The sequence below is a fragment of the Lynx rufus genome, unplaced genomic scaffold, assembly GCF_022079265.1.
Source record: "Lynx rufus isolate CCGP_SWC_20201006 ecotype Redwood Valley unplaced genomic scaffold, mLynRuf1.p SCAF_3, whole genome shotgun sequence".
In the NCBI taxonomy this organism is placed as follows: domain Eukaryota; kingdom Metazoa; phylum Chordata; class Mammalia; order Carnivora; family Felidae; genus Lynx; species Lynx rufus.
Window position 1 is genome coordinate 28,625,917 of NW_025814845.1, and position 23,191 is coordinate 28,649,107.

A 23,191-nucleotide genomic window follows, 5' to 3' on the forward strand; every position below is an offset into this window, starting at 1 on the left:
GAATTCTCTTCATCACCCTTGTTCTCCCGTGGTAGGATTGGCACATGTTTGTAGAAGGAAAGCACGGGAAGGTTTTTTACTTTCATAAATAGCTTAGAATGTAATTTTCACAATTTCCACTTGCCTTTAAATTTTGTTTTCTTTTGAATCGACTTGAGACATGCCATTTTTTTTTTAATTTTTTTTTTTAACGTTTTATTTATTTTTGAGACAGGGAGAGACAGAGCATGAACGGGGGAGGGTCAGAGAGAGAGGGAGACACAGAATCTGAAACAGGCTCCAGGTTCTGAGCTGTCATGTCAGCACAGAGCCCGACGCGGGGCTCGAACTCACAGACAGTGAGATCGTGACCTGAGCCGAAGTCGGACGCTTAACCGACTGAGCCACCCAGGCGCCCCATGCCATTTTTTTTTTTAAATGTATGTTTGTTTTTGAGAGAGAAACTGAATGGGAGGTGGGGGAGGGGGACAGGGACAGAGGATCTGCTATGTCAGTGCAGAGCCTGACGTGGGGCTTGAACTTCTGCACCATGAAATCATGACCTGAGCTGAAGTCTGACGCTTAACTGAGTAAGCCACCCAGGTGCCCCCTTGTTTTTACGTAAAGGATCTTTAGAGTTCTAAGTACACAGTACTCAGAAAAACTTAGTGTGATTTGTACTTGGAATTCATAATGGACAGTTTGCTTCCGACTGTTAATGCATTTACAGTGGAAGCCGGGCCTTTTCCTCTGGTGTTGGTCCATCCACTTGCTGGTCTGCTGCTATCAAAGCCACTTCAGGGAATGTCTTTGCAGCAAGCTTAGAAGATGCACATTCCTCCCCCAATGTGAGTTTTATTTGTTATTTAGACAGCACCATGTAGCACTTTATTACCTATGCTGATTCATCTGACCAAAACCAGTGCGATTAACCAGCATAGGTAATAAAATATTGTCCAGCAATGAGAAATTCCTAACGGATGTGATTCTGAGATTCTCTTTGGCCCGTGTCAGTTTTTAGACACCCAGTACATATGGAAAAGAGATTTTAGAGACGAGTGGAGACAAGGTTTATTTATTTTTAAAAATGCCTGTAGTTAATATCTTGGGGCCCCCATGTGTTGTTCTAGAAGGCTCTGTAAGTTGATTAGCTTAAAGACCAAAGGAAGGTCACTGTTGTGAAAAGCCAGCTCTTACTATGTCCTCCATCGTCATAAGTGTGGCTTTTCCTTGAATGATACAAATTTGACATGGATCTCTTCCTCTAATGGCCTGAAGGTTTCATTGAATTATTTCCAATGACCATTCTTGATTCTGAAATGACATTTTATAAACCAAGTCATCGATTTCTTTTTAGGTAGCAGTGCCAGCTAATGTGTTTGAAAATTGTACATTTCAGAACGATCATAACAAAAAAAGGTGGCTTTTCAATGTCAGGATCCCTTTTGTAAACAGAGTGGTTAATACGTTCCTTTGTACCGTCTTTCCTGGAGGGTAATTTTGTTTCTGAAGAACTCTCCAAGGGCAAATTTTCGTAAGACAAATGGAATTACGATTGAAATTAGTGGCACATGATTATGTAGTTGTTAAAGCATACATAATCAGTGTTTTTGTAAATAAATGCTTAATGCAAAGAAAGAAGTGCAGAGCACACAGGACATGAAGAGCAAGCCATCAGTAATGGCCGTGATGCGGGAGATGGTCGCTGCTGCAGGGAGCTGACCGTGAGCGCGCTGAGAGAGCTTTGTGCCCCCTGAGTGTGCTGGCCCGTTAACCCTTTGTAAGAAGACTCATGACATGGAGAGCCACTTTTTAATTTATGAGCTCATGAAACAGGTCGTATAATTTTCCCGCATATCTTCCTGAGCGGGGGGCCCATGGGGTCTTGCCGTCTTCCCATGCTGCCCTGCTGCTGGCTGAGTGAGCCGGATCAGGCAGTCCCCCAGAGGGCTTTCAAGACGAAGTAGGGCAAGGAAGGGAAGTGCCTCAAAAGCCCAAGTCTTCTCATCTGAGTGAGTGTATTTCAGGGAGTGGCTGAGTTAATGCTGAGTAGGTAAGTCGAGTAGGTTCCTACTCAGAGATGTCATTTAATGGATTAAAGAACATGATTTTTCACAAGTTTTAAAGAGGAATGGAAGAACTTTTTCTCTACTTTGTAAAGAATATCAACTTCTTTGGATTTTCCACGGCTTTAAAATGATTTCATTTAAGATTTGATTGTAACTTTATGAAAAGATGTCAGAATGTAGCGTCCCAAGTGAGCACTACCATTTTAAGGAGTACCCTCAGAAGACCACAGACTTTCTCAGCATCGTGGTGTTCATTAGTGAGTGTTGGAAATTCAGTGACTTTTACCACCAGTTCATAGGCCCTCTCGTAGAAATAAGGTCAAGAAGCATGTAGCAGAATTGGCTTGGTTATTTTTGACAGTCAGTTGTTTTGTATTTAATGAAATATAACTGTAGAAAAACACAAATCGGTGGTGTGTGTACTTCAGTGAATTGTGCTACGATGAATACACCTGTGCAGCCGGCACCAGGATAAAGACATAGAGCGTTTCCAGCCCCTCAGAATCCCCCCTGAGTATTGTCCCCAGGTACCTACTGTCCTCACTTCTGACACTGCAGATTGGTTTTGTCGAAACTAAGTTAATTTTTGACTACAAAGTGATGTCACCCGGCTCAATTCCCCGTCATTTTCCTCAGGCTTGTCTCTCTGACTAATGAAGTTTGGTAAAATTAAATCACCTGTGGAAAGTAACGATTTGCCACGGTGGAGGGTGGTGAAGTCACATGAGACGTATTAAGGAGCAGGCACCTTGCTAATCATTTTCACTCAATAGAAGAGTAGCCCATAATCATGTTTCAATTATTTTAAGGAAGGACTTATTTCTTGACCTTGTAGGGCATCGTGAACAGTGGCTTCCCTCTGTGGTGGTTAACGAGCCCCGGGACGCAGTCTCCGGCCCTTGGTTTCAGTTTTTAATGGGCAGTGACTGTGTTTGTACATTGTGCTCAGCTGTCTCATGTTCTGTCCCTTTGAACAAATTCTTGTGTATTTTGAGGGAAAAAAGTTTCCTTGTTACTCATTTTTAAGCCTTTATTGATACTTTTGATATAAGCTATTGCACAGAATTTCTCTAAGAAAAATACACTTTTTCTTGTTGAGAACAGCTTCAAATATTTAACCAAAGATATGGAAGAAGAAATGGTTCCACTTCTTGGCTGTCTGTTCAGAGGCTTCTCATAATTCCTGTCTGCTCCTCTTTCGTGGACTTTTTCTAAAAAAAATAAGACTTTATTATTATTATTATTATTATTATTATTATTTTGTTGCAGCAGTTTTAGTTTTATAGAAGAAGTGGGTAGAAAATATCGAGTTCCCATATGACCCCTCACACCCCAGCCCTAACCCCGGGCCAGTTTTCCCTGTTGTTAATATCTTGTCCTAGTGTGGTACATTTGTTAATACTGATTAGTCCATATGGATACATTATTATTAACTGAAGTCCTTAGTTGACATGACGGTTAACTTTTAGTGTTGTTACGTTCTGTGCGTTCTAACAAATGTATAATAGCATGTATCCATCATTATAGGGTTATACAGAATTGTTTTTCACCACCCTAGAAATCCTCTGCTCCATTAGTTCATTCCTCCCCCGCCCCCCCTCCAGTCCCCAGGCATCCACTGATCTTTGGCTGCCTCCATGGTTTTGCCTTACCCAGAATGTCATCCAGTTGTCATACGGTGTGCTGGAGATTGGCTTTCACGTAACAACATGCATTTAAAGTTCCTCCGTGTTTTTTCATGGCTCCCTAGCTCTTTTTATTTTAGTGCTGAATAGTGTTCCATTTTATGGATGTATCACACTTTGTTTATTCACTGTTGAAGGACGTCTGGGTTGCTTGTAAGTTTCGGCAATAATAAATAAAGCTGCTATAAACATTGGTGTGCAGGTTTTAGTGTGGGCATAAATTTTCATCTCGTTTGGGTAAATACTAAGCAGTGTGATTTCTGGATTGCATGGTAAGAACATGCTTAGTTTTTTATGAGAAGCTGTCGAACTGGTTCGCAGAGTGGCTGTATCATTTTGCCTTCCCACTGGCAATCAATGAGTTCCTCTTGCGTCCTGGGCTTATGGACCATGGGTCATCTTCTTGGGGTATAAAGTTGAGATTGTGGTGCTTGACTGTGCCTTTCCTTTGGTGAAGATCTGATGGAACTTTCTTTGGAAAAATCCAGTTGATTCGTAAAACATGTACAACTTCATAACATGAAGGTTCATGACTTGGAATTGAGATTGAGAGCATCTGTTCTAGCTTCCAAGGTATTTAATCCTTAAATCTGAAATTTAAAAGAACAGGAAGTCCTCAGTGAAAACAACCCCTTCTAATCATTTGCTATCTTTTCCTTGAGTTACAGGAACAACTTATCATTTTAAATGATCTTTTTCTTAAGAGGGAGTACCAGAAGGTCTGGGTTAGTGTTACCTTTGCTTCTAAAAGCTATGGCACAAAGGGTAAAAACATTGTTTCTCGGTTAACTTGGGGAGGAGTTTGCCAAGAGTGTAGCTGACCCAGACTGGATGCTTGTATGTTTGATTCATGTATTACACCCCAACTTTGTTTTGAAGGGCAGGCTAGAAGTTTGGGATGGAGGGAGAGAGGAGGAGCGGGAAAATGGATAATCGTTGTTATGAAAAATACATATTTTCAAGGTTTATAGACTAGATGCTTTGTGTGTCTTCAGAATAAGTCAGGTTTTTCTTCATATTCAGAGAAACAAATACACTAAATTAGATGGTCTTTAAAAACTGAACACAGATATTTCAGATCCAGAGAATTTGGGACCTTGGAGTTTATTTTGTGCATAATCTTCATTTGAACAGATGAGGAAGCTAATCACTTGCCTGTGGTCACACTTCTAGGCAGTACCTAGAACCTGCATATCCTGATTTCTAGTCCGGTATGCTTTGCTACTACCTATACAAAGAATTAAAGGGGTAGGGAGAACGTTCTTAAAAAAGAAAGGGGAAAAAGAAATCCATGCCATAAAATACTGTGTTCAAGTTCACGCCTTGTTGGGCTTGCAAGAAGGGATTCACGGTGAACATCACATTTGATGCATATGGAACCATGACCCTGGATACAGTTGCTGTTTTCCTTTCCAGTTCCCTAACCATGAAAGGTTTATGAACATGTAGCCCTTACAGCTCCGACCTCTGGATGTTTACACAGTTTTTACTCTTTTCTTGTTTTCAAGACTATTTATTTCTTAAATATTTCCACTGTGCCTCTGTCCGATGTGAAATATTTATTTTCGGTATGAGGACATCAGAGGTCAAAAGTGAATCGGGCTCACTGGCTCCATTGTTCTTTTTAGGAAGTGTCTCCCTGTCTAGCTAGGATCATTGGTGCCCCCTGGTGAGATGATTGGGTAAAAGCACCCATTGATGGATGGGAGGAAGCTGTTTGTATTTTCAAAGGCGTGGTTTAGCCGTTTTGTTAACAGTTAAAAATAAATGTGATATATTGTTTTTGTTTTTTTTTTAAGAAATTGCGACCAAGGAATGAGCAGCGAGAGAATGAATTGATTATTTCTTTCCTGAGGTGTTTATATGAAGAGAAACAAAAAGTTCACACCCATGTTGGGGAGATAAAGCAGGTATGGCTTTTTTTTTTTTTCCTCTTCTTTTAATTTTACCAGGATGCTGTGTGAAACAAAATCTTGAGGTTTTTTTCTCACGTTCTGAAACTTTTTCTCCCTGTATCTTATTTTTATTTCTTGCACATATGAGGGAAATTTGGGAATACTGAGACCGTGCTTAGAGGAGGTGTCGGCCTCGTGGTGGGAGTGGGGCAGGCGCCTCCACAGGAGGGCTGGTATAGAGCTTCCGGGATGAAATTTAAGAGTAGGTACTGCTGGGGCGCCTGGGTGGCTCAGTCGGTTAAGCGGCCGACTTCAGCTCAGGTCATGATTTCACGGTCCGTGAGTTCGAGCCCCATGTCGGGCTCTGGGCTGATGGCTCAGAGCCTGGAGCCTGCTTCCAATTCTGTGTCTCCCTCTCTCTCTGCCCCTCCCCCGTTCATGCTCTGTCTCTCTCTGTCTCAAAAATAAATAAACGTTAAAAAAAAAATTAAAAAAAAAAAGAGTAGGTACTGCTACAACAGGCTACTTGACCTGCAGGGAGGGAGCCAGTCTCTGTCACCTCCCCTTTCTCCCTGGTAAAATGGGAATGACGTTGCAGGGTCGCCTTCAGAATCCTGTAAAGTCCCTGGAGGGTCTTTGTGACATAAATGCTACGTGAATGCAGGGAGAACACTTCTGACAAATTAGGTTATGACGTTAGAGACCCTGGCGTGTGTGCTCTTCAGATCTAGAACTTGCATTGATTCCATTTCACCTGAGGGAGGTCCAGAATCTGCCTGCCTTCCTCTCCTGGCCACAAGCATCATTTAGCTTTTCTGTCTCGGGGTGCTGGGTCAGAAGCTGGGGCTTCCTGCAGGTCTCTGTCTTTGAAGCGCTCCAAGTCTGGGATTCCGTACACATGGTGCCCCAGACCATTTTCCTATGTCTTTTGGACTCTATGTAAGTCAATTCCTGATAACTGTTATAGCTTTAGATGTGCATTTTGTATTAAAGTCCCTTGTGAGCCAGAAAATCTAGAGAAAAATCACTGAAGGATGTTCAAAACATCCTTCATTTCCCAAAAGTATATTGCTTTTTAAAAAAAACAAACCCTTAACCGACACGTCCGAAAGGCGCTTTAAGGCTCAGTGGCCTGCCCCCTCCCTTGCCCTCTTCCCTATGACACCCCTGCCTTTGTGGCACCCTAACTGTGATGCAGTTTCACGCGGACCCACACATGGCAGCTGTCCCCAGATTTCTACCTTCCAGTTGGCTCTGGCAATCAGGTACCTTTCCTGAGCTCACAGGGCTTACGTACAGTGGCTGACATTGTTTTTAATCTCCTCGGCCGACTGTAGCATCTCTTGGCAGGGACCCCGACACCAGTGCACTGTGCGTGTGTGTCTGGCCTTCGTGTGTTGACACTCCTCCCTTCCCAAGACGGGAAGTCTTGGGAGTTCTGTGCCCCTCCGGTTCACTCAGGTGGGCCACCCAGCCTAAGCTCACAGTTAATTCTCTACTTTTTTTCAACCTGTTTCTCGTCTCGCTTTCATTCCTTTTTTTTTTTTTGGTGCCATTAATAGTTTTTCCCTAACTTGTTCCAACAGGAAATTGATAATTTTGAAATAATTTATAACTGCTAGAGGGGAATGAAGCATTTATGGTGGATGGAAAGTTTTGACCTAAGTACAGACTCATATTTAGGGAACAGAGTAGTGTCTTTTTGATTTGGGCATAGTTGAGTGCAGAGGAGACATGTAATTAATTTTATTTCCATTTGGAAACATCAGAGAATTGAATATAAAAAGCAGAACTGTCAGCACTTTGTGTAGAGGATTCTGAACATTCTGTTATCCCATGCCCTCACATCTGTGCCTGTAAAGATGTTGCCCTGATTCCCAGTTGTGGTTGGGTCTCCCCCAGACCGGACACCCTCTTGGGCTCTGAGGATCAGGCTTTTCAGAACAGCAGCTGCTTTTAGATGAATCAGATGAAGCTCTGAGACTTACCAGGACATTCCTGGTCTCTTTATGCTACGGAGTACTCTAACTACATGGATTTCATTACATTCTTGTTGCACCTAAAAATCCCCTTACCCTTTGAAAACATGTCATGACTTGACCTAGAGAGGAGTAGAACCATGGCTTTGACAATGAACTGCTCTGACCACCGGACTTCAAAAAAGTGGACGGAGAGAGACACTGAGCACAGGCTCAAGGCTGCACTTCGTTAGAGCCAGTGATCTGTTTGTGCTTTTCAGTGACTAAAGTGATAGTGTTGGATAGCTGCCAGAGGACTCGGTTTCATAAAGTAGAAAACAAACTGAATGAGCTTTTGTTCTTATGGAAAAAGTAGAATCAGTTTGGGCAAAGACCTGTAAAGTAATAAAGTTAGAAGGTGTTGCATTTTAGTCGATGAACATATTATTTCCACTTGTATATATAGAGCTGGTGCAAAAAACTTACAGTATTCACTCATCTGACACTTAATGAATGTTTGCCATGTACCAGACAAGGTTCTGATTTTTTGCATGAATGATTCCATTTCTTCTTCAGCTCTTTTGAGGCGGGTGGTCTAATACCGTTGTTAGGGATGGGGACGTGGGAACAGAAGTCAAGCAGCGTGTTAGGGAATGGCGGAGCCATTGTGTCTGAGGTCCAAGGACATTATCATAATCATGATGCTTTTTAGGAGCTTACCTAACAAAGTTAAATGTTCTATAAGTACTCACTGATTTGCCCGGGTCCATTTTCCAGTAGAGTTTTTTCTGACATTTTATTTTGAAAGATTTCAGACACGCAGGAAAGTTGAAAGAAACAGTGAACATTCACATACCCACCATCCAGATTATACCGTTTGTAGCATTTTGTAATATTTACTTTCCCGTATGTCTATCTATTATATCACCTTGTTTTTGATGACTTTTAAAGTAAATTTCTGATATTAGTACTCTTTATTCCCAAATACCTTAGCCCGTAGCTACATTTTTAACTGTACTCAGTATTTGTTCACAAGTTTTTGGAGATTTAGATCTTGTAAGTTGCACAGATCTTGAGTGTACCATTTGTGGAGTTTTGAGGTCTTCATACAATGAGGTGGCCCAGACTCCCATCAAGGTGGATGGCAGAATGTACCCCCGGACCTCTTTTCTAGTCCTCACTACTCCCTGCAGACAACCATGGTTTTGATTATTTTTACCATAGACTAATCTTGCCTGTTGTAGGACTTTAATGGATGGAATCATACAGTACGTGCTTTATTGTTTCTGGCTTCTTCCACTTCACCTGATGTCCCTGCTCGTCATCCACGTTGTTGTGTGCATCAGCGCTTCCCTTTCCTTCCTTGTGCCAACACGACAGCTTTTGTCCATCCTCCTTTTGACGGACGCTCAAGCCCCTTCTAGGTGCTAGTTGTGACGAATAAGGCCGCTAGTAGGTACGTTGTGGCGCCATAGGTTGGTGGGTTCTGACCTGAGAACTTAGTGTAGCCACAGAATTTAAAACTTGGCTCCAGACTCTCATGCCCAGAGCTCGCCCATGTGTCGTGGGTTGGGCCGTGTGAGAGGACCGGCGGTGAGTCCAGGACAGGCCCCCGAGGGTCCTGTGTGGCTCCCTCCCTTTGCACTGGAGGCTGCCTCAAGTGTGGACGGCTCCTTCTTGGTAAATGATCGCACAGGACCAGCTGCAGTGAGTCAGGCACCTGCCCGTGGTGCCTCATGTTTGGCGGGCACTTAGTCACTATTGGGTGAGGGGGTCTGTTCCCTCAGGCACGTGTTTCCCATGGGCCTGCCTGGTGCTCACTGCTCATTCACTCATTCTTCGGTGAGCAAGCATGAAGTGTCCAGAGCGTGCTCAGTATACCCTGTGAAAACACAAAGATAAGTGATGGTCTCCCCTGAGGGAAGTCCTAAGCTGGTCGTCATTCTTTTAATGCACATTCTAATTCTTACGGAAGTAAAACGCTGATGAGTAGACAAAGCCAAAAGGTAGCTCTTATCAGAACCTTTCTTTCTCATTTATGCCTCATTAAAAACGTGGCAGTCATAGGTGAATTAGGATTTCATTGTTTGAAACAAGACATGAAATCTTTGACCAGCAAATAACTGAATAAAATAAAAAAAAAAAAGCTTGATGACGTAGGAATCAGGGGAAGACAAATTAAGAGACCATCTCTATCCGCCAAGTCGGTAGAAATTCAAAAATCCCCTAATACCATGTAAAAGTGAACTCTCATGTACTGGGACTATGAATTAGTACCATTTAGGGGAGAAAAAATTGACAGTATCTGGTACATGTGAAGACACACAGACGTAGAGACCCAGCAAGGACATTTCTAAGTACTTCCCTTGCAAAACCTTTCACATGAGTGGTAAGGAGCTCTGTTCAAGAGAGATAAGCACAGTCTCCTTTGTAAAAACAGAAGGGAATCTGTGTTTAACCACAGGAACATGAACGCATTGTGTTGTCATACGGTGAACTGCTACACTCTGACTAAAGTGAGTGAATCAGAACATTTGTCAACGTGGATAAATCTCAAAAACAGCTTTGAAAGAGAAAAGGTCATTATGGAAGAGTATGTACAGGATGATACATTCATGTAAAGCTTCCACTATATGTAAACCATCATATATGTTTTATGGATACATATGTATATATAAAGTTATAAAAAATGAGTTGATGGACACCAGACTCAGGAGAGGGCTTATTTGTGCAGATGAAAAATGGAGAGTGGCTCCAGGAGGCTTCAGAGATGTCTGTCATGTTTTCTATTAGACGTAGAAAACACTAGCTAATAATCACAATTGCTGACATTTACAGAGTATCAGGCATGTTCTGAGTGCTCTCATGTTCATTAATTCATCTAATGCTCGTGAGCACTCTGTGAGGAGAGCTCCCTGTGTGTCCTCAGTCTGCAGGTGGATGACCCGAGGGGGCAGCGGGTAATTACCTGTCCAAGGCCACAGAGCTAGGAAGCGGCAGAGGACCATCTCACCCGGGCAGAGCTCCAGAGCCCGCTCTCCTCACTCTTCTCGACACCTGCATGTTCACTTGGCCAGAGCTGGGGGTGGGGGTGGGATTTGTTGTATTAGTCTGTACACTTTGCTGCATGCTTTGAATGTGTAACAACAAAGAATGGTCGGAGTTTAGAGTATTGGAGGATGGGCTCGTTCATGTGGTTTTCTTAAAAAAAAAAATCATTGTCTAGCAGAAAGCAATCAGGCAAGACTCCATAGAGGTAGGAAGCAATTTAATGTAGAGGTTTTTTATAGTTTTTTTTTTTTTAATATACCTCTTTGTTAATGAGTAACATTAAACCTCATTTAGCGGTTGGCATCCAAATGCCATTACGTTGTCAGCTTCATCTTGTGGTCAGTTAGGGGGACAAGCTTGGGCACAGAGGGAAAGGGTGACAGACACAGTTAGGAGGGAGACAGGAAGAAGTGGAGGAGACAGAGCTCTACAGAAAGCAACGAGGGGATTAATTTAGGGTGATGGAGTGGATTCTTCAGGTGATAAAATTTATTTTGTTTCAACCTCTGAGATGCCCCCAAAGATAAATTATAATGTACTTTGAAGAGCTAATAATGGCCACCTTTGTACCAGAAACTCTGCTCAATGCTTTATATGATTTACCTGTTTTAATCTCACAACACAGCATTATGATTAGATCTTCAGGTGGGTCTGAGTTGACAGAGGATTCTAGAAACGAAGGCTAGGAGAGAGAAAGTAACTTGTACAAGGCCAGTTAGTGAGTGACACGTCTCTGATCTGACCGCAGAGCCTGAGCTCTCGAACTTTGTTAATTGAGTGGTTTCCAAGCACCTTACGTCCTTTCATTTGGAGCGGTCAGAGCAACTCTTCGAGGCAAACTAGTTCCTGGACCTGCAGCCATGCTGTGGAGGAGCAGATGAGGGCACAGGATCAGAATCATGGCCTGGGGGCAAAAAGATGCATCCTGGAGACTTATCATTCCTGAAGGAAGGAAGGAAGGAAGGGAGGGAGGGAGGGAGGGAGGGAGGAAGGAAGGAAGGAAGGAAGGAAGGAAGGAAGGAAGGAAGGAAGGAAGCTGTAAGTGACTTAACTTTTCATGGTTTCACTTTTTAGACATCACAGATTGCAGCGGAGAATATTGGAAGTGAGTTACCACCTAGTGCCACTCGACTGAGGCTGGATATGCTGAAAAACAAAGCAAAGAGATCTTTAACAGAGTCTTTAGAAAGTATTTTGTCCCGGGTAAGTAGCATAATCTCTCCTAATTTAAGTGAAAATCACTTTTAAAGAGAACATAAGATTCAGTTCTTTGCCTTTTTAAATAAAATTTTGTTTGTTTGTTTGTTTATTTATTTATTTATTTAGTAAGTAAGGAAGGAAGTAATTTGTACACCCAGCGTGGGGCTCAAACTTGACCCCAAGATCAAGTCACATGTTCTACCCACTGAGCCAGATAGGCGCCCCTTAAATCTTTGCTTTTGTGCCATGAGTGTTTGCTATAAAATCTAGGAGGGTAAAAGCTTTTTAATGTCTTCTCCGTCTTACAGCAATGTTACCGACACTTTTTAACTTGGTTTAGGTTAAAACCAATTCTCTTATACTCCATGGTATTTTTTGTTTCCCAAAAGGATGTTCTTCATTGGCCGGCCTCTGTGAAGGGCACAGAGTACGGTAAAGTGTGGGTCCAGTTCTCCCTAGTGCCACCAGGCACAGCCTAGAAAACCATTTACCATCGGCTGCTGCTGGTATGTGTCTGGAACTCTCTGTGGCGGGTCAGTGAACTGTGGCTCTTGGGCCAAACGCCACCCACCTCCTGTTTTTGTAAATAAAGTTTTGGAACCCAGCCACATCCATTCATTTACCTGTTTCCTTAGTTTGCTTTTGTGCAGAGTTGAGTAGTTGCCACAAAGCCTAAGATAAGAGATTTATTGTGTGGCTCTTTAAAACAGAAAAGTTTGCAGACTGCAGCTCTACAGGAAGAACGAAGTATACGTATATACCAATGTGGGAGTTCCTTAAGAAATTACCTGCTGTGTTCCCCACCCCAACGGGTGCAGATAACCTTTCACGGCACTCCTGAGAAAGCAGAGTTTGATTTTCTTTCAACATTTCACACCATTCTGGAGCTTGCAGTATCTTATAGTTTTGTTTCTGTTTTTGTTTTTTTAATTTCATGACACAATCCATTTAAGTCATACTTGTTTTTGAAAGAAAACTGAATTTTATTTTGTTTGAAGATATTTCTGAGCATTTTGCAGCATCCTTAGAGATAATTCAAAAACATCCATTTACAAAACCAGGTGGCCACCTTTGGGAGCCCCCCAAGTAGAATGTTGTCTGATTGTCACACAGCAGGCAGGTTGTGACAGCTCGTGACTCGGGAGAGAGGTGTTGAGTGTGCTTGCTCTAGCGCTTGCTTTTCTTCACAGATTCTCTCTTCTTCCTGCCCATCATCCCTGCCAAATGACTAATCCACGAGGTGCTCAAGAACATTTAGGTTGATGTGTTGTTAAGAAAAAAAAAAAGACAGCAGTGTTGGTTATCTTAATGCACGTATGTGCTCAGCAACATTTCTCACTAGATGCATTTTTCCTGAGATGCTTAGCTAGACCATGCTGCTTCTAGCTGATGTCTTTGCAAAAGCCTAAGGGAGCGTAACTTGACTGCTTTTCTTTATGTAACTTGACTGCTTTTCTTTTTGTAGGGTAATAAAGCCAGAGGCCTACAGGAACATTCTGCCAGTCTGGATCTGGACAGCTCCTTGTCTAGCACATTAAGTAACACCAGCAAAGTAAGCACATTTCCCTCTATGTGACATGGTTCATGCTCATCTGTCACCTGCAGAGCCTACAAAGGGAATGAAGGAAGCCTCCTGTCTTTAATCATGAAAAGTTTGGTGCCTGCAGACTTCTTGGTGCAGGGGGAGGGCTGGTCTTGCAATTCTGTAACTTAGAAGTTTCACATAACAAAGCAGATGGCCATTCTGTAAGCAAAGAAGCAAAGTGACAATTTAATTTTATTTTATTTTAATCCTTTTTAGTGTTTATTTTTGAAAGAGAGGAGACAGAGTGCAGGCGGGGGAGGAGCAGAGAGAGAGGGAGACACAGAATCTGAAGCAGGCTCCAGGCTCTGAGCCATCAGCACAGAGCCTGAGCGGGTCTCAAGCTCATGAGCCTGAGCGGGTCTCAAGCTCATAAACCGCGGGATCAGGACATGAGCTGAAGTCGGATGCTTAATGGACTGAGCCACCCAGGCGCCCCAACAAGATGTCAATTTTAGACCATTAAGAGATAATTTATCACAACGCAGCCAATGGACTTCTTTCCCTGTGTTGAAAATAATTGAAATTGGGAACACCTCAAGAGTGGGTCTGGGAGTTCATGAAATATGGAACCTGAATTCCTGAACGAACTTTACCCTTGGGCTAGCTCTGTGATTATAATGAAATACTACTGTTTTCATAAATAGCTGAGCTCCACCCCTCGGGTCTGTCACCAAGCACGGCTTTGTGATAGTGAGCAAGCCTGTGGTTCTGTTCAGCAACAAACCTGTGTCTCTGTCCTTGTGTTAATTTCTTACTTTCTAGACATTTAAGCATTTTCAGCTTTTTTAACCACCAGAAAGTGAATTTGGGGTTTGTGCTAGGGAGGCCAGCTTTCCTTCTGCTACCAGAGCTCTGACAGATGCAAATGAGAGGGAAGTTTTGTGGAGGCCAGCTCCTGACCACAGGAACTCTTAAGTTCTTCTGAGTTTCCTCCTGGGCATGTTGCTTTCAAAGTTTTTAGACCATAGCCAACAGCAAGAAACTCATTTAATGTAGCAAAATGATTCACAAACATACATACACACTTATACCCAAAATTAAAATTTCACAAAACAATATTTGCTGTAGACAACCTGATACATAATGTTATTTTCAGTTGTTTTTTTTTACTTTAAAAATGTCTATTGCTTGGGACAAAAAGTCTATTACTTGAGAAACACTGCCTTGAAAGGGTGCTTCTCAGATTCTCAGGTGCACCTTTAATGGGGTTCTGGTGAAAATGCAGATTCTGATTCAGTAGACCTGTGTGGGGCCTGAGATGCTGCATTTCTGACAAGCTCCGAGGTCTGTGCACCGCTCTCCCCCCTGGGGAGCGAGGCCCTGGACACCAGTCTTCTGAATATGATTTTCTGAGTTAAAATCTAGTGGGACAGAGCATCATCTGACCTCCATCCACCACATACTGGTTCTACCCCACAGTTTATTTCAAGTTTGGAAATGGTATGGTTTATCTGCTGTATACAGATGAGTGGGACAAAGCCCCTGCCCTGAGGAACTTATCTGGGAGATGACAGATACTCAACACCAGCATCAAGCAGAATATAGTAGGAGCCCTGAGAGTTTCGAATAAGACAGGGTGGTTACTTAGCAGTCCCGGGAACAAGTGGAAGGGAAGTTATTTTGATCAACGGAAGCACAGAAAGCACGGGAGCAGGAGCAGTGGTGCTTTTGAATTTCATTTTCAAGTATAGGCATTCTACCTGTGGCAGTGGACAGGGAGAAGCATTCCAGACCAGTGCAAGTAAAGATAACCGTGACGTTCATGTCACTCCAGTGACTTTTCCAGGAAGTCTTATTGTTTGTTTTGTATTCTTCTCCAAAGCCCAGATCTAGGAACACACATGTAACTTGAATTTCTAGGTAATCTTAAGAGAAACACAACTTTCAGAAGCCACCTGTTTGAGTTGTGTGTGGGAGGATCTTTATGTGTACTTCTTTACATCTTTTTTTATCCTGAGATTGAGAAACTATTGTAAAGATACTTTTTTTATGTAATTGGATCTTAACCCAGAAATTGATCATCTAAGAGTTGAGGAACATCCGAGTAGCCCTTTTAGGTGTAAGATTAAGCTGAGGATTAGCTCTTTCCTGTAATTTGGAGGGATATTAATAAAAGTTGAGATGAACAGCCTTGCATAATGGAGGTTGTTTGCAATGATGTATTGTCTTAGACAAAATTTTATTATTTAAAAAAAAATTTTTTTTTAACGTTTATCTATTTTTGAGACAGAGAGAGACAGAGTATGAACGGGGGAGGGTCAGAGAGAGGGAGACACAGAATCTGAAACAGGCTCCAGGCTCTGAGCTGTCTGCGCAGAGCCCGATGTGGGGCTCGAACTCTCGGACCGCGAGATCATGACCTGAGCCGAAGTCGGCCGCTTAACCGACTGAGCCACCCAGGTGCCCCTTAGACAAAATTTTAAATCCTTAAAAGGATCTTTGGAACTACAGGGTCTTAAAGAATGGAAAATTTCTGCCATGCTTAAAGGTAATTAATATTTCATAGTATGTTGGGAATTAAGTTTTTCCTGTCTATTTCCTTGAGAATTAAATGTATATAATCTCTCCCCTCAATAAACATATATTTCTAAAAATGAAAATCTTTAGTGCCTACCGTTTGAAAGGTACGCCACTGTATATCAAGTGAACACATAGAATTTAGATTCTCCAGTCCATCATGACATGCATTCATTTCATTTTACTTTTTTCATGTTGATTTATCTCTTCTAGCAGTTTCCTCAGGGGCAAACTGGCATACCTCCCCTTATTTTACATTTTTTGACTGGAAAAGAATATATTGGCCACCAACCATGTCTTGGGTGCCGCACTAAGTGTAGGATTGCCTGAGTAGTAGTTCATCTCTTTGAAAAAGTATGAATCTTGAAAGACAATGGTATTAAAATATTGTCATGATTCCTAATAGATGTGTGAGTTACCCACTCAGTAGGTCCACTGAATTCCTGGTACAGTAACTTATATTTGTATAACATTTTACAGCAAACTCTCACTTATATTATCTTGCTTACCTCTTGAAACCCAGTGAGATAAATCTTCGTTCTACCCTTTTATAGATGAGAAAAATTTAGGTACAGAAAGAAGTTAAATGATTCGCCCTGAATCGTGGCAAGAAGTGCCTAAGGAGAGATTTTTCATATTGTGAGAATAATATAGGATATAGTTTTTAACCTCAGGATTACCAAGTTGAATGTCAACATTAGATCAAAATCAGAGAGCCTTAAAATGCAGGTATAAAATACACATACTCGGCAGAGATAAAGAACTTCTTGATTTGTTTAAACTGGGCAGACAAGTTCTACAAGACTCCACATGCTTCTTGAAAGCACAGTAGAGTCCTTTACAGGGAGACGGGATTATTTACTGCTTTGCTCACAACAGTCCCTCCGTCAGCTTGCATTGGGGCAGTCTCCCTAGTGGTCCAGCAGCCTAATAACATTTTGTCTCTGATGAGCTGGCACTTAATGAGCCTTCATTTCCTTCTATTTTTGGTGGCCTCTAGGTGGCATTATAGTCAGATGTGCTTATATATCAAAATGTTTTCCTGCCACTGGGATGAGAGGTTTGTAAGTCTCGCAGATTCCCTGTGATGTGTCTGACCTGCTGTCCCCCCGCCACCAGGAGCCATCTGGGTGTGACAGAGAGGCCGTGCCCGCCTCTGACAGCTCCTTCAGGCTCCTTGGCTCCTCGGATGACCTGTCCAGTGACTCGGAGAGCCGGCCCGCTGAAGAGCCTGCCCCACTGACGCCCCAGCAGGGCTTCAGAAGGCGGGCGAACACCCTGAGTCACTTCCCTGTGCAATGCGAGGAGCCTCCAGAACCGGCACAGGGGTCTCCAGGGGTCGCCCAGAGGAAACTTATGAGGTATCACTCAGTGAGCACAGAGACGCCTCATGAACGAAAGTAAGATTTGTTTAAAAATGTAAATCTGTTTTTACAAAAATAGCTGGGGCATATCTGTTATTAACCAGGTATGTGCAGCCCAGGTATGTTTATTGGGTGAGAGAGAGACTTGAGTCAGGTTCTGCTCTTGGCTTAAAAAGCCAAAGCCTGAAGGCGTGTTCTGTTCCTCCCCCACCTTCCTCCCATGGGAAACGTGTAGACGTAAAAGACCCTTATTGTTCAAGTAGCAAGTACAGGGATCAGGAGGAAGCAGGTAAAAACGGAGCAGAAATGGCCCTCTAAGCGCATAGTAATCACGGCTCCAGCACCGTGAGAGGCAGGAGTACTGGAGCTTAGCTGCTGGCTGTGACGGAAAATGGCCAAGGGGCGAGCAGGTGAGTCCACTCATTTGTAAACCTGGAACATTTCTGTGGTGGGAGGGAGAGGCAGCGTTCAGTTCCCAGCAGAGCGCGAGAGGCGGTGTGGATGCCTCTGCAGACGCACAGTGTTGGGTTCTGGGTGTCGCTCTGTCCCGACCGGGCAGGCCTTGTGACCTGGGCAAATTCGCTTAGCTTCTGTGGGTGACACAATTGGAACAGAGGCTTTCTGAAATCTTCCGTGGGAGGGTTCTAGATTTTGCTAACCAGATTTACTAATTTCAATAATTTGGCTGTCATGAGTGTTTCGATTTCCTGGTGATAGAGATGGGTAAGCAATGTGGTAGTAGAAATTCTCCTGGTTCCTTCTGGGGTCCCTTGGCAATTAATTTGGCCTTGTAACTGTCAGAGACCATAGATGGTCATAGAGTTTAAAAATCTTTAAAAAACTAAAAATCTTTTAAAATCCTTCACTTCATAATATATGTAAGGGCCACACCTACATGTAGTTGCTGCCCTCCCTGGACTGATGTGTGTCCATGGGGTCATGCACGGGTAATGCAGAGTCAGAGTCTGTACAGAGGTGTTTGAAATGTTAGGAGTACAGAAATGAAACAGTATTTGAAGGACATAGCAGAGTCTCTCGGCTTTTTTCCAGTCGGCCATTGAGAATAGTTATGATGGTTTTTGAGAACTTGGCTGCATATATGACCCCAAAGAAGGAGGCACAGCAGAAGGTAGTATTTAACATAGGACATTTTAGAGACAAGCATAGTTGGAGGGTGTATGGGGTTCTTGTCATCTTCTTAAAACCCTGTATACCCATTACTTCTGCCCCCTGCTGCCTTCCCAGCCCTCTTTCTGGCATTTTCAGCGATCATGGAAACATCCTTGTCCAGAGATTCCTAGTTCTCTTGCTAAGCCTGCAGTTTTCACACGAGCCGAGGTGGTAGGAAATGTGTGTCCCTGACAGTACATTTCCCTGCTCCCCCAAGAATGCAGCTTCCTGATGCGTCTTGCTGGCCAGAGGTGAGGAGACGATGGAGAAGTGCCCGCCTCCCCCTGCCCCCCCACAGCAGACCCGTTTTGCTTTCTGCTCCCTTGTGAACTCTTCCCTCATTTACACACGAGAAATGAGACACTGAACTCAAGGCCAGTTATTGTTCATTTTAAAGAGAAATGTATTTTAAAAACTCTGGAGTTTGTTTTGCTTTCCTTTGCTTTTGGTTTAAATAAAAAACAAACAAAAAAAATTGCTGTCAGTTCCTCAAAAGGGAACAGAGGAAAAAGTACTGTTGGGTGCGCACATTTTTGAGGAATGGTCAAGAATGCTCCTTTTTTTTTTTTTTTTCTTTAAACTGAGAACTACCTTTGCCAACGAGACAGTGGACTCAGAAGAGGAGTGAAGAGCAGCCCTCTGGCTCCGTGACAGCTGGTGTTTACATATGGGGACACCGGCAGCCTAGCCCGTTCTTGCCTGATCCCTCTGTGTCTGCCCGTCTGCCCCCCTCCGCCCCCCCCCCCCCCCCCGCCCCACCGGTGTCCCCTCCTCTTCCCGCTAATCGCCCTGCTTTCTCTCTAATTGCTATTTAGTGTGAATCATCCACCCGTTGGCGAGTCTAAAAGTTGCTCAGGTCAGTCTTCAGCTCCTGCTCCTCCACCTCGTCTTAACCCCTCTGCCTCCTCGCCAAATTTTTTTAAGTACCTAAAGCATAGCTCGAGCGGAGAACAAAGTGGGAATGCTGTGCCAAAGAGGTGAGCACACTCACACGGCAAGTTCAGTGTGGTTTGTCTTCCCGGGAGGTTCACACAGAGAGGATGAGCTGCATGGCATGCGGGAGAGAACCCGGGGCCACTGCATCTGTGCGCGCGCGCGCGTGTGTGTGTGTGTGTGTGTGTGTGTGCGCACGCGCTGGTCTGTTTTTGATTTTATTTTCAGTCTGTCATCCGAACTGGCTTAATTTACCATGGATTACTTAATTTACCATGGATTAGTTACTATTGCCAGGTCTTGATGTCAAGCCATTTCTAATATACTTATTTTCACCTACTCCTGCCCTGCTGTACACACATAGACACACACAATCAGCAACTGCATTTGATCGTATGTACTGGGGTTTGTGCCAAATCAGAAACTTCATCATTAATTTAGGAAAGTTATTTTTTTCCAGTTTAAAGGAAAAGTCATTTTGGGAGATGGACTGATTTTTTACGTTTTATTGTATTCTGGTAAGAATGCTTAACATGAGATGCTCTTAGTGCATTTTTAGAGTGCACAGCCCAGCATTGCTAACCACAGGCACTGTGTCGTACAGCAGATCTCTAGAGCTTATCCACGCGCATGGCTGAATGGACTGATGTTCTCAAAGGCACTCGTAGATTCCACTCATTTAAATAGAATTTTATTGACTGAATACAAAAGTTAAATCTCATTTGTAAACTTAAATTTCTTACCTGATTTAATTTTCTTAGCGTGAGAACTGAAGTGTTTATTTTGAAGCTTATATTTTATACTTCTTGTGTTTGTATCTCTTTATGCTAAACTCTCTTCGCAACCAAACTCTCAGCATCTCCTACCGTAATGCCCTGCGGAAAAAACTTCGTTCTTCTTCCTCTGTGCCAAACTTTCTAAAATTTCTGGCTCCTGTAGATGAAAATAACACCTCTGATTTTATGAGCACAAAAAGGTAGGGTTTAATTTAGATATATCAAGCCTGGGTACAAGTGTTGAACTATTGATATACAGGGATTTTTCAGCTGTTTTTTTTGACACTTAAATCATTTTAGCTAAAGGATTGTTATCTTCTTTCTTATGCTTTCTTACCGAATGTCACTTGAAAAAAAGTCAACTTGTTCTCCAGTTTTGACTAGGACTAGTTTATTAATGCATTGTTTTCGGAAGGCTCAAGAAAGTCTCAACCGGTTCTCTCAGTGGTAGCAGTGTTTCTGGATGGTGAGCATATGGCTGCGGCAGATGAGTCAGGATGTCTGATCTGTGAGCTATGGTGACTGCTTAGCTGCAGGTGGAAGTCACCAGGCTCCCCACGGTATCCTGCAAAGGGGAAGAAAATCACTGACTAGACTACAAGTGTTGTGTTGATAAACATACTTTTTTTGTACTTTTAAAAATATAAACATTAAGATTGTTGTCGTTGTCAAGTAACCGTGTAATCGCTGCCTGGATTGGCTTGTGTAATTGAACTTTACTCATGTTTGTGGCCATCTGTGGAGGTACACACCTGTGCCGAGAAAACACTCCCATCCGCAGCCCAGGGGGGAAGGTGGTCCTGGTGCCAGTGCCCCTGTCAGCACTTTCTCTTTTCTCAAGTGGCACCAAGAAAGGAAATGGGAAGCTAATGATCTGTGGAGCGTATTTCTTAATGCCTTTTACAGGGGAAATGAATTAAGGGCATGTAATCTTGCTCTTTTCATGAAATGCATCCTCTGAGAAAGCAGTGCCTTCGGAGCGTTAACCCCCTGTGGGCTTGATTCAACGTCCGTGATTATCTGATTATGTCCTCTTATACGAAGATAATTTATAATGTAGTGTTTTGTTTAAGAACAAAAAGTCAAGCTAAAATACCCGATTATATCTCCCCGTCAGTCATAAAGCCATCATCTTGTGCTTTCAGGGACTTTGACTCCGAAGCTAACCACCTAGGTGATGTCCGCGGGACCCCCGTGAAGACGCGGAGACACTCCTGGCGGCAGCAGATATTCCTCCGAGTGGCGACCCCACAGAAAGCGTGCGATTCTCCCAGCAGATACGAAGGTACCGTACACCCTGGAAACAAACCGGGTGGATGCTGGCGTGCGTCACAGCAGTGCGTTCGGTGAAAGGAGAGCTGAAGTGAGATTTCAAGTCAGAATTCTCCCGAGTTTAAAGCTGCCTCGCTAAGAAGCTCAAATGACAAGGCCTGCCGCTGTTTGCAGGGGATCCTCAGGTTCCAGGGAAGTCTGTGAGCGGACCCGGCAGCTTGCGGCACCTTGTGTGGAAAAGGGCACCTCTGCTGAGCTGCGCCAACCGCTCACCCGGGGCACGTGGGGATGTGGAGGGTCTCGGCCCTGTTTTCAGAAGACTCAAGAAAGTCTCAACCGGTTCTCTCAGTGGTAGCAGTGTTTCTGGATGGTGAGCATATGGCTGTGGCAGATGGGTCAGGATGTCTGATCTGTGAGCTGTAGTGACTGCTTAGCTGCAGGTGGAAGTCCTTGATGCCCCACTTGCCTCCTTCCCTTGCCCCCGCGTTCCCTGGCTGCAGTCCGAGTGTCGGTGTAGCACAGCCTGGCTGCAGGGGTGCTCCCCGACCCGGCACTCCGGTTCCCCTCGGAACCTCCGTGCCTCTTCCGTTGCTGCCTCTCGGTCTGGAGTCGGGGGAAGACCGTCTTGTGCCCTCCCATTCCGCCTGTGTCTCCCAGGCAGAGTGTGCTGGGACTGTCTGTCTCTGGGCCTTCCTATGTTGAGTTACAATGTAAAAAACGAGTTTAAATCCAGTTCTAAACTTAAAGCTTTTTCTCGACCCAGATTTTTCAACAGCAGGTATTTCTTTTCTGTAATGTTCTTTAATCAGAAAGCTTTTGTTTTCTTTAGAAAAGCAAAGCAAAACAGTAGACTTTAAAAGATTACTTGAGTTTCTCAGACCACGTGTAGCACAGATTCATTCTTGTCCCTTGATGCACTTCTGTGCATCTGTTAAGAAGCAGCACAGGCTGCCCTGAGAGTTTCCAGAGTACTTTCCACACTGCTGCCCTGGGGGAGGACCCCTGCCCACTCCTCATGCCCCTTGCCCTCTGCCCTCTTTCTTGCTGCTTCCCACTCTTCCTCCTTCCCCTACCCTCACCTCAGAGCTCTCCTTAATATGTAATTTAAAAAACACATTCTCTGCTAATTTTTTTTGAAGTTTATTTATTTTGAGAGAGAGAGAGAGAGAAAGAGTGCACATGCAAGTTAGGGAGGAGCAGAGAGAGAAGGAGAGAGAATCCTAGGCCAGCTCTACACTCTCAGCACAGAGCCTGACACGGGGCTCGATCTCATGAACCATGAGATCATGACCTGAACTGAAATCAAGAGTCGGACATTTAACCAACTGAGCCACTTAGGCGCCCCTCCTTTGCCAAATTAAACAAGAGCCTGGTTTGGGCTCTGCCAGCTTTGTGATATAAATCCTATAACTTCACTTACCTTGAGTCATAAAATGGTTAGAGTGAATGTTGGCTTTTCCAGGCTCATGGGATGACAATAAATTATAAGTGCAAAAGTACTTTGGAAACCTAAAGACATACAAATGTGAAGTGATACAGTTATTTTTGTTAACCGTTATTGAGATTGGAGCACTGGTGTTAAGCTTCCTATACTGTTGTTTCCCAGCAGGAGCAAGATTAAAGGAACGCTGGAAAGACTGGCCTTATAAATGCAGTGAGATTTTTTTAAGTCATTAAATGGAGTTATTTCAGTGTGTATCGGTTTAGAAGGTTGAAAGGGTTCATTTTCATTTTTGT

The 23,191-nt window shown here is 43.4% G+C and overlaps 1 protein-coding gene across 6 annotated transcripts in view; it reads left to right on the top strand.

Moving 5' to 3' along the window:
* Window positions 1-23,191, top strand: part of TBC1D1 (TBC1 domain family member 1) — a 216,136-nt gene that overhangs the window by 111,415 nt on the left and 81,530 nt on the right. For 3 of the 6 annotated variants that reach the window (XM_047090943.1, XM_047090946.1, XM_047090948.1), the window contains exons 7-13: window positions 5,533-5,643; window positions 11,712-11,840; window positions 13,303-13,389; window positions 17,059-17,339; window positions 19,289-19,450; window positions 20,263-20,382; window positions 21,328-21,467. In XM_047090943.1, coding sequence (XP_046946899.1) covers window positions 5,533-5,643; window positions 11,712-11,840; window positions 13,303-13,389; window positions 17,059-17,339; window positions 19,289-19,450; window positions 20,263-20,382; window positions 21,328-21,467 — 1,030 coding nt within the window. Of the gene's footprint in view, window positions 1-5,532; window positions 5,644-11,711; window positions 11,841-13,302; window positions 13,390-17,058; window positions 17,340-17,368; window positions 18,725-19,288; window positions 19,451-20,262; window positions 20,383-21,327; window positions 21,468-23,191 lie in introns of those variants that run through there. The other 3 variants (XM_047090944.1, XM_047090945.1, XM_047090949.1) reach the window with 3 other exon arrangements.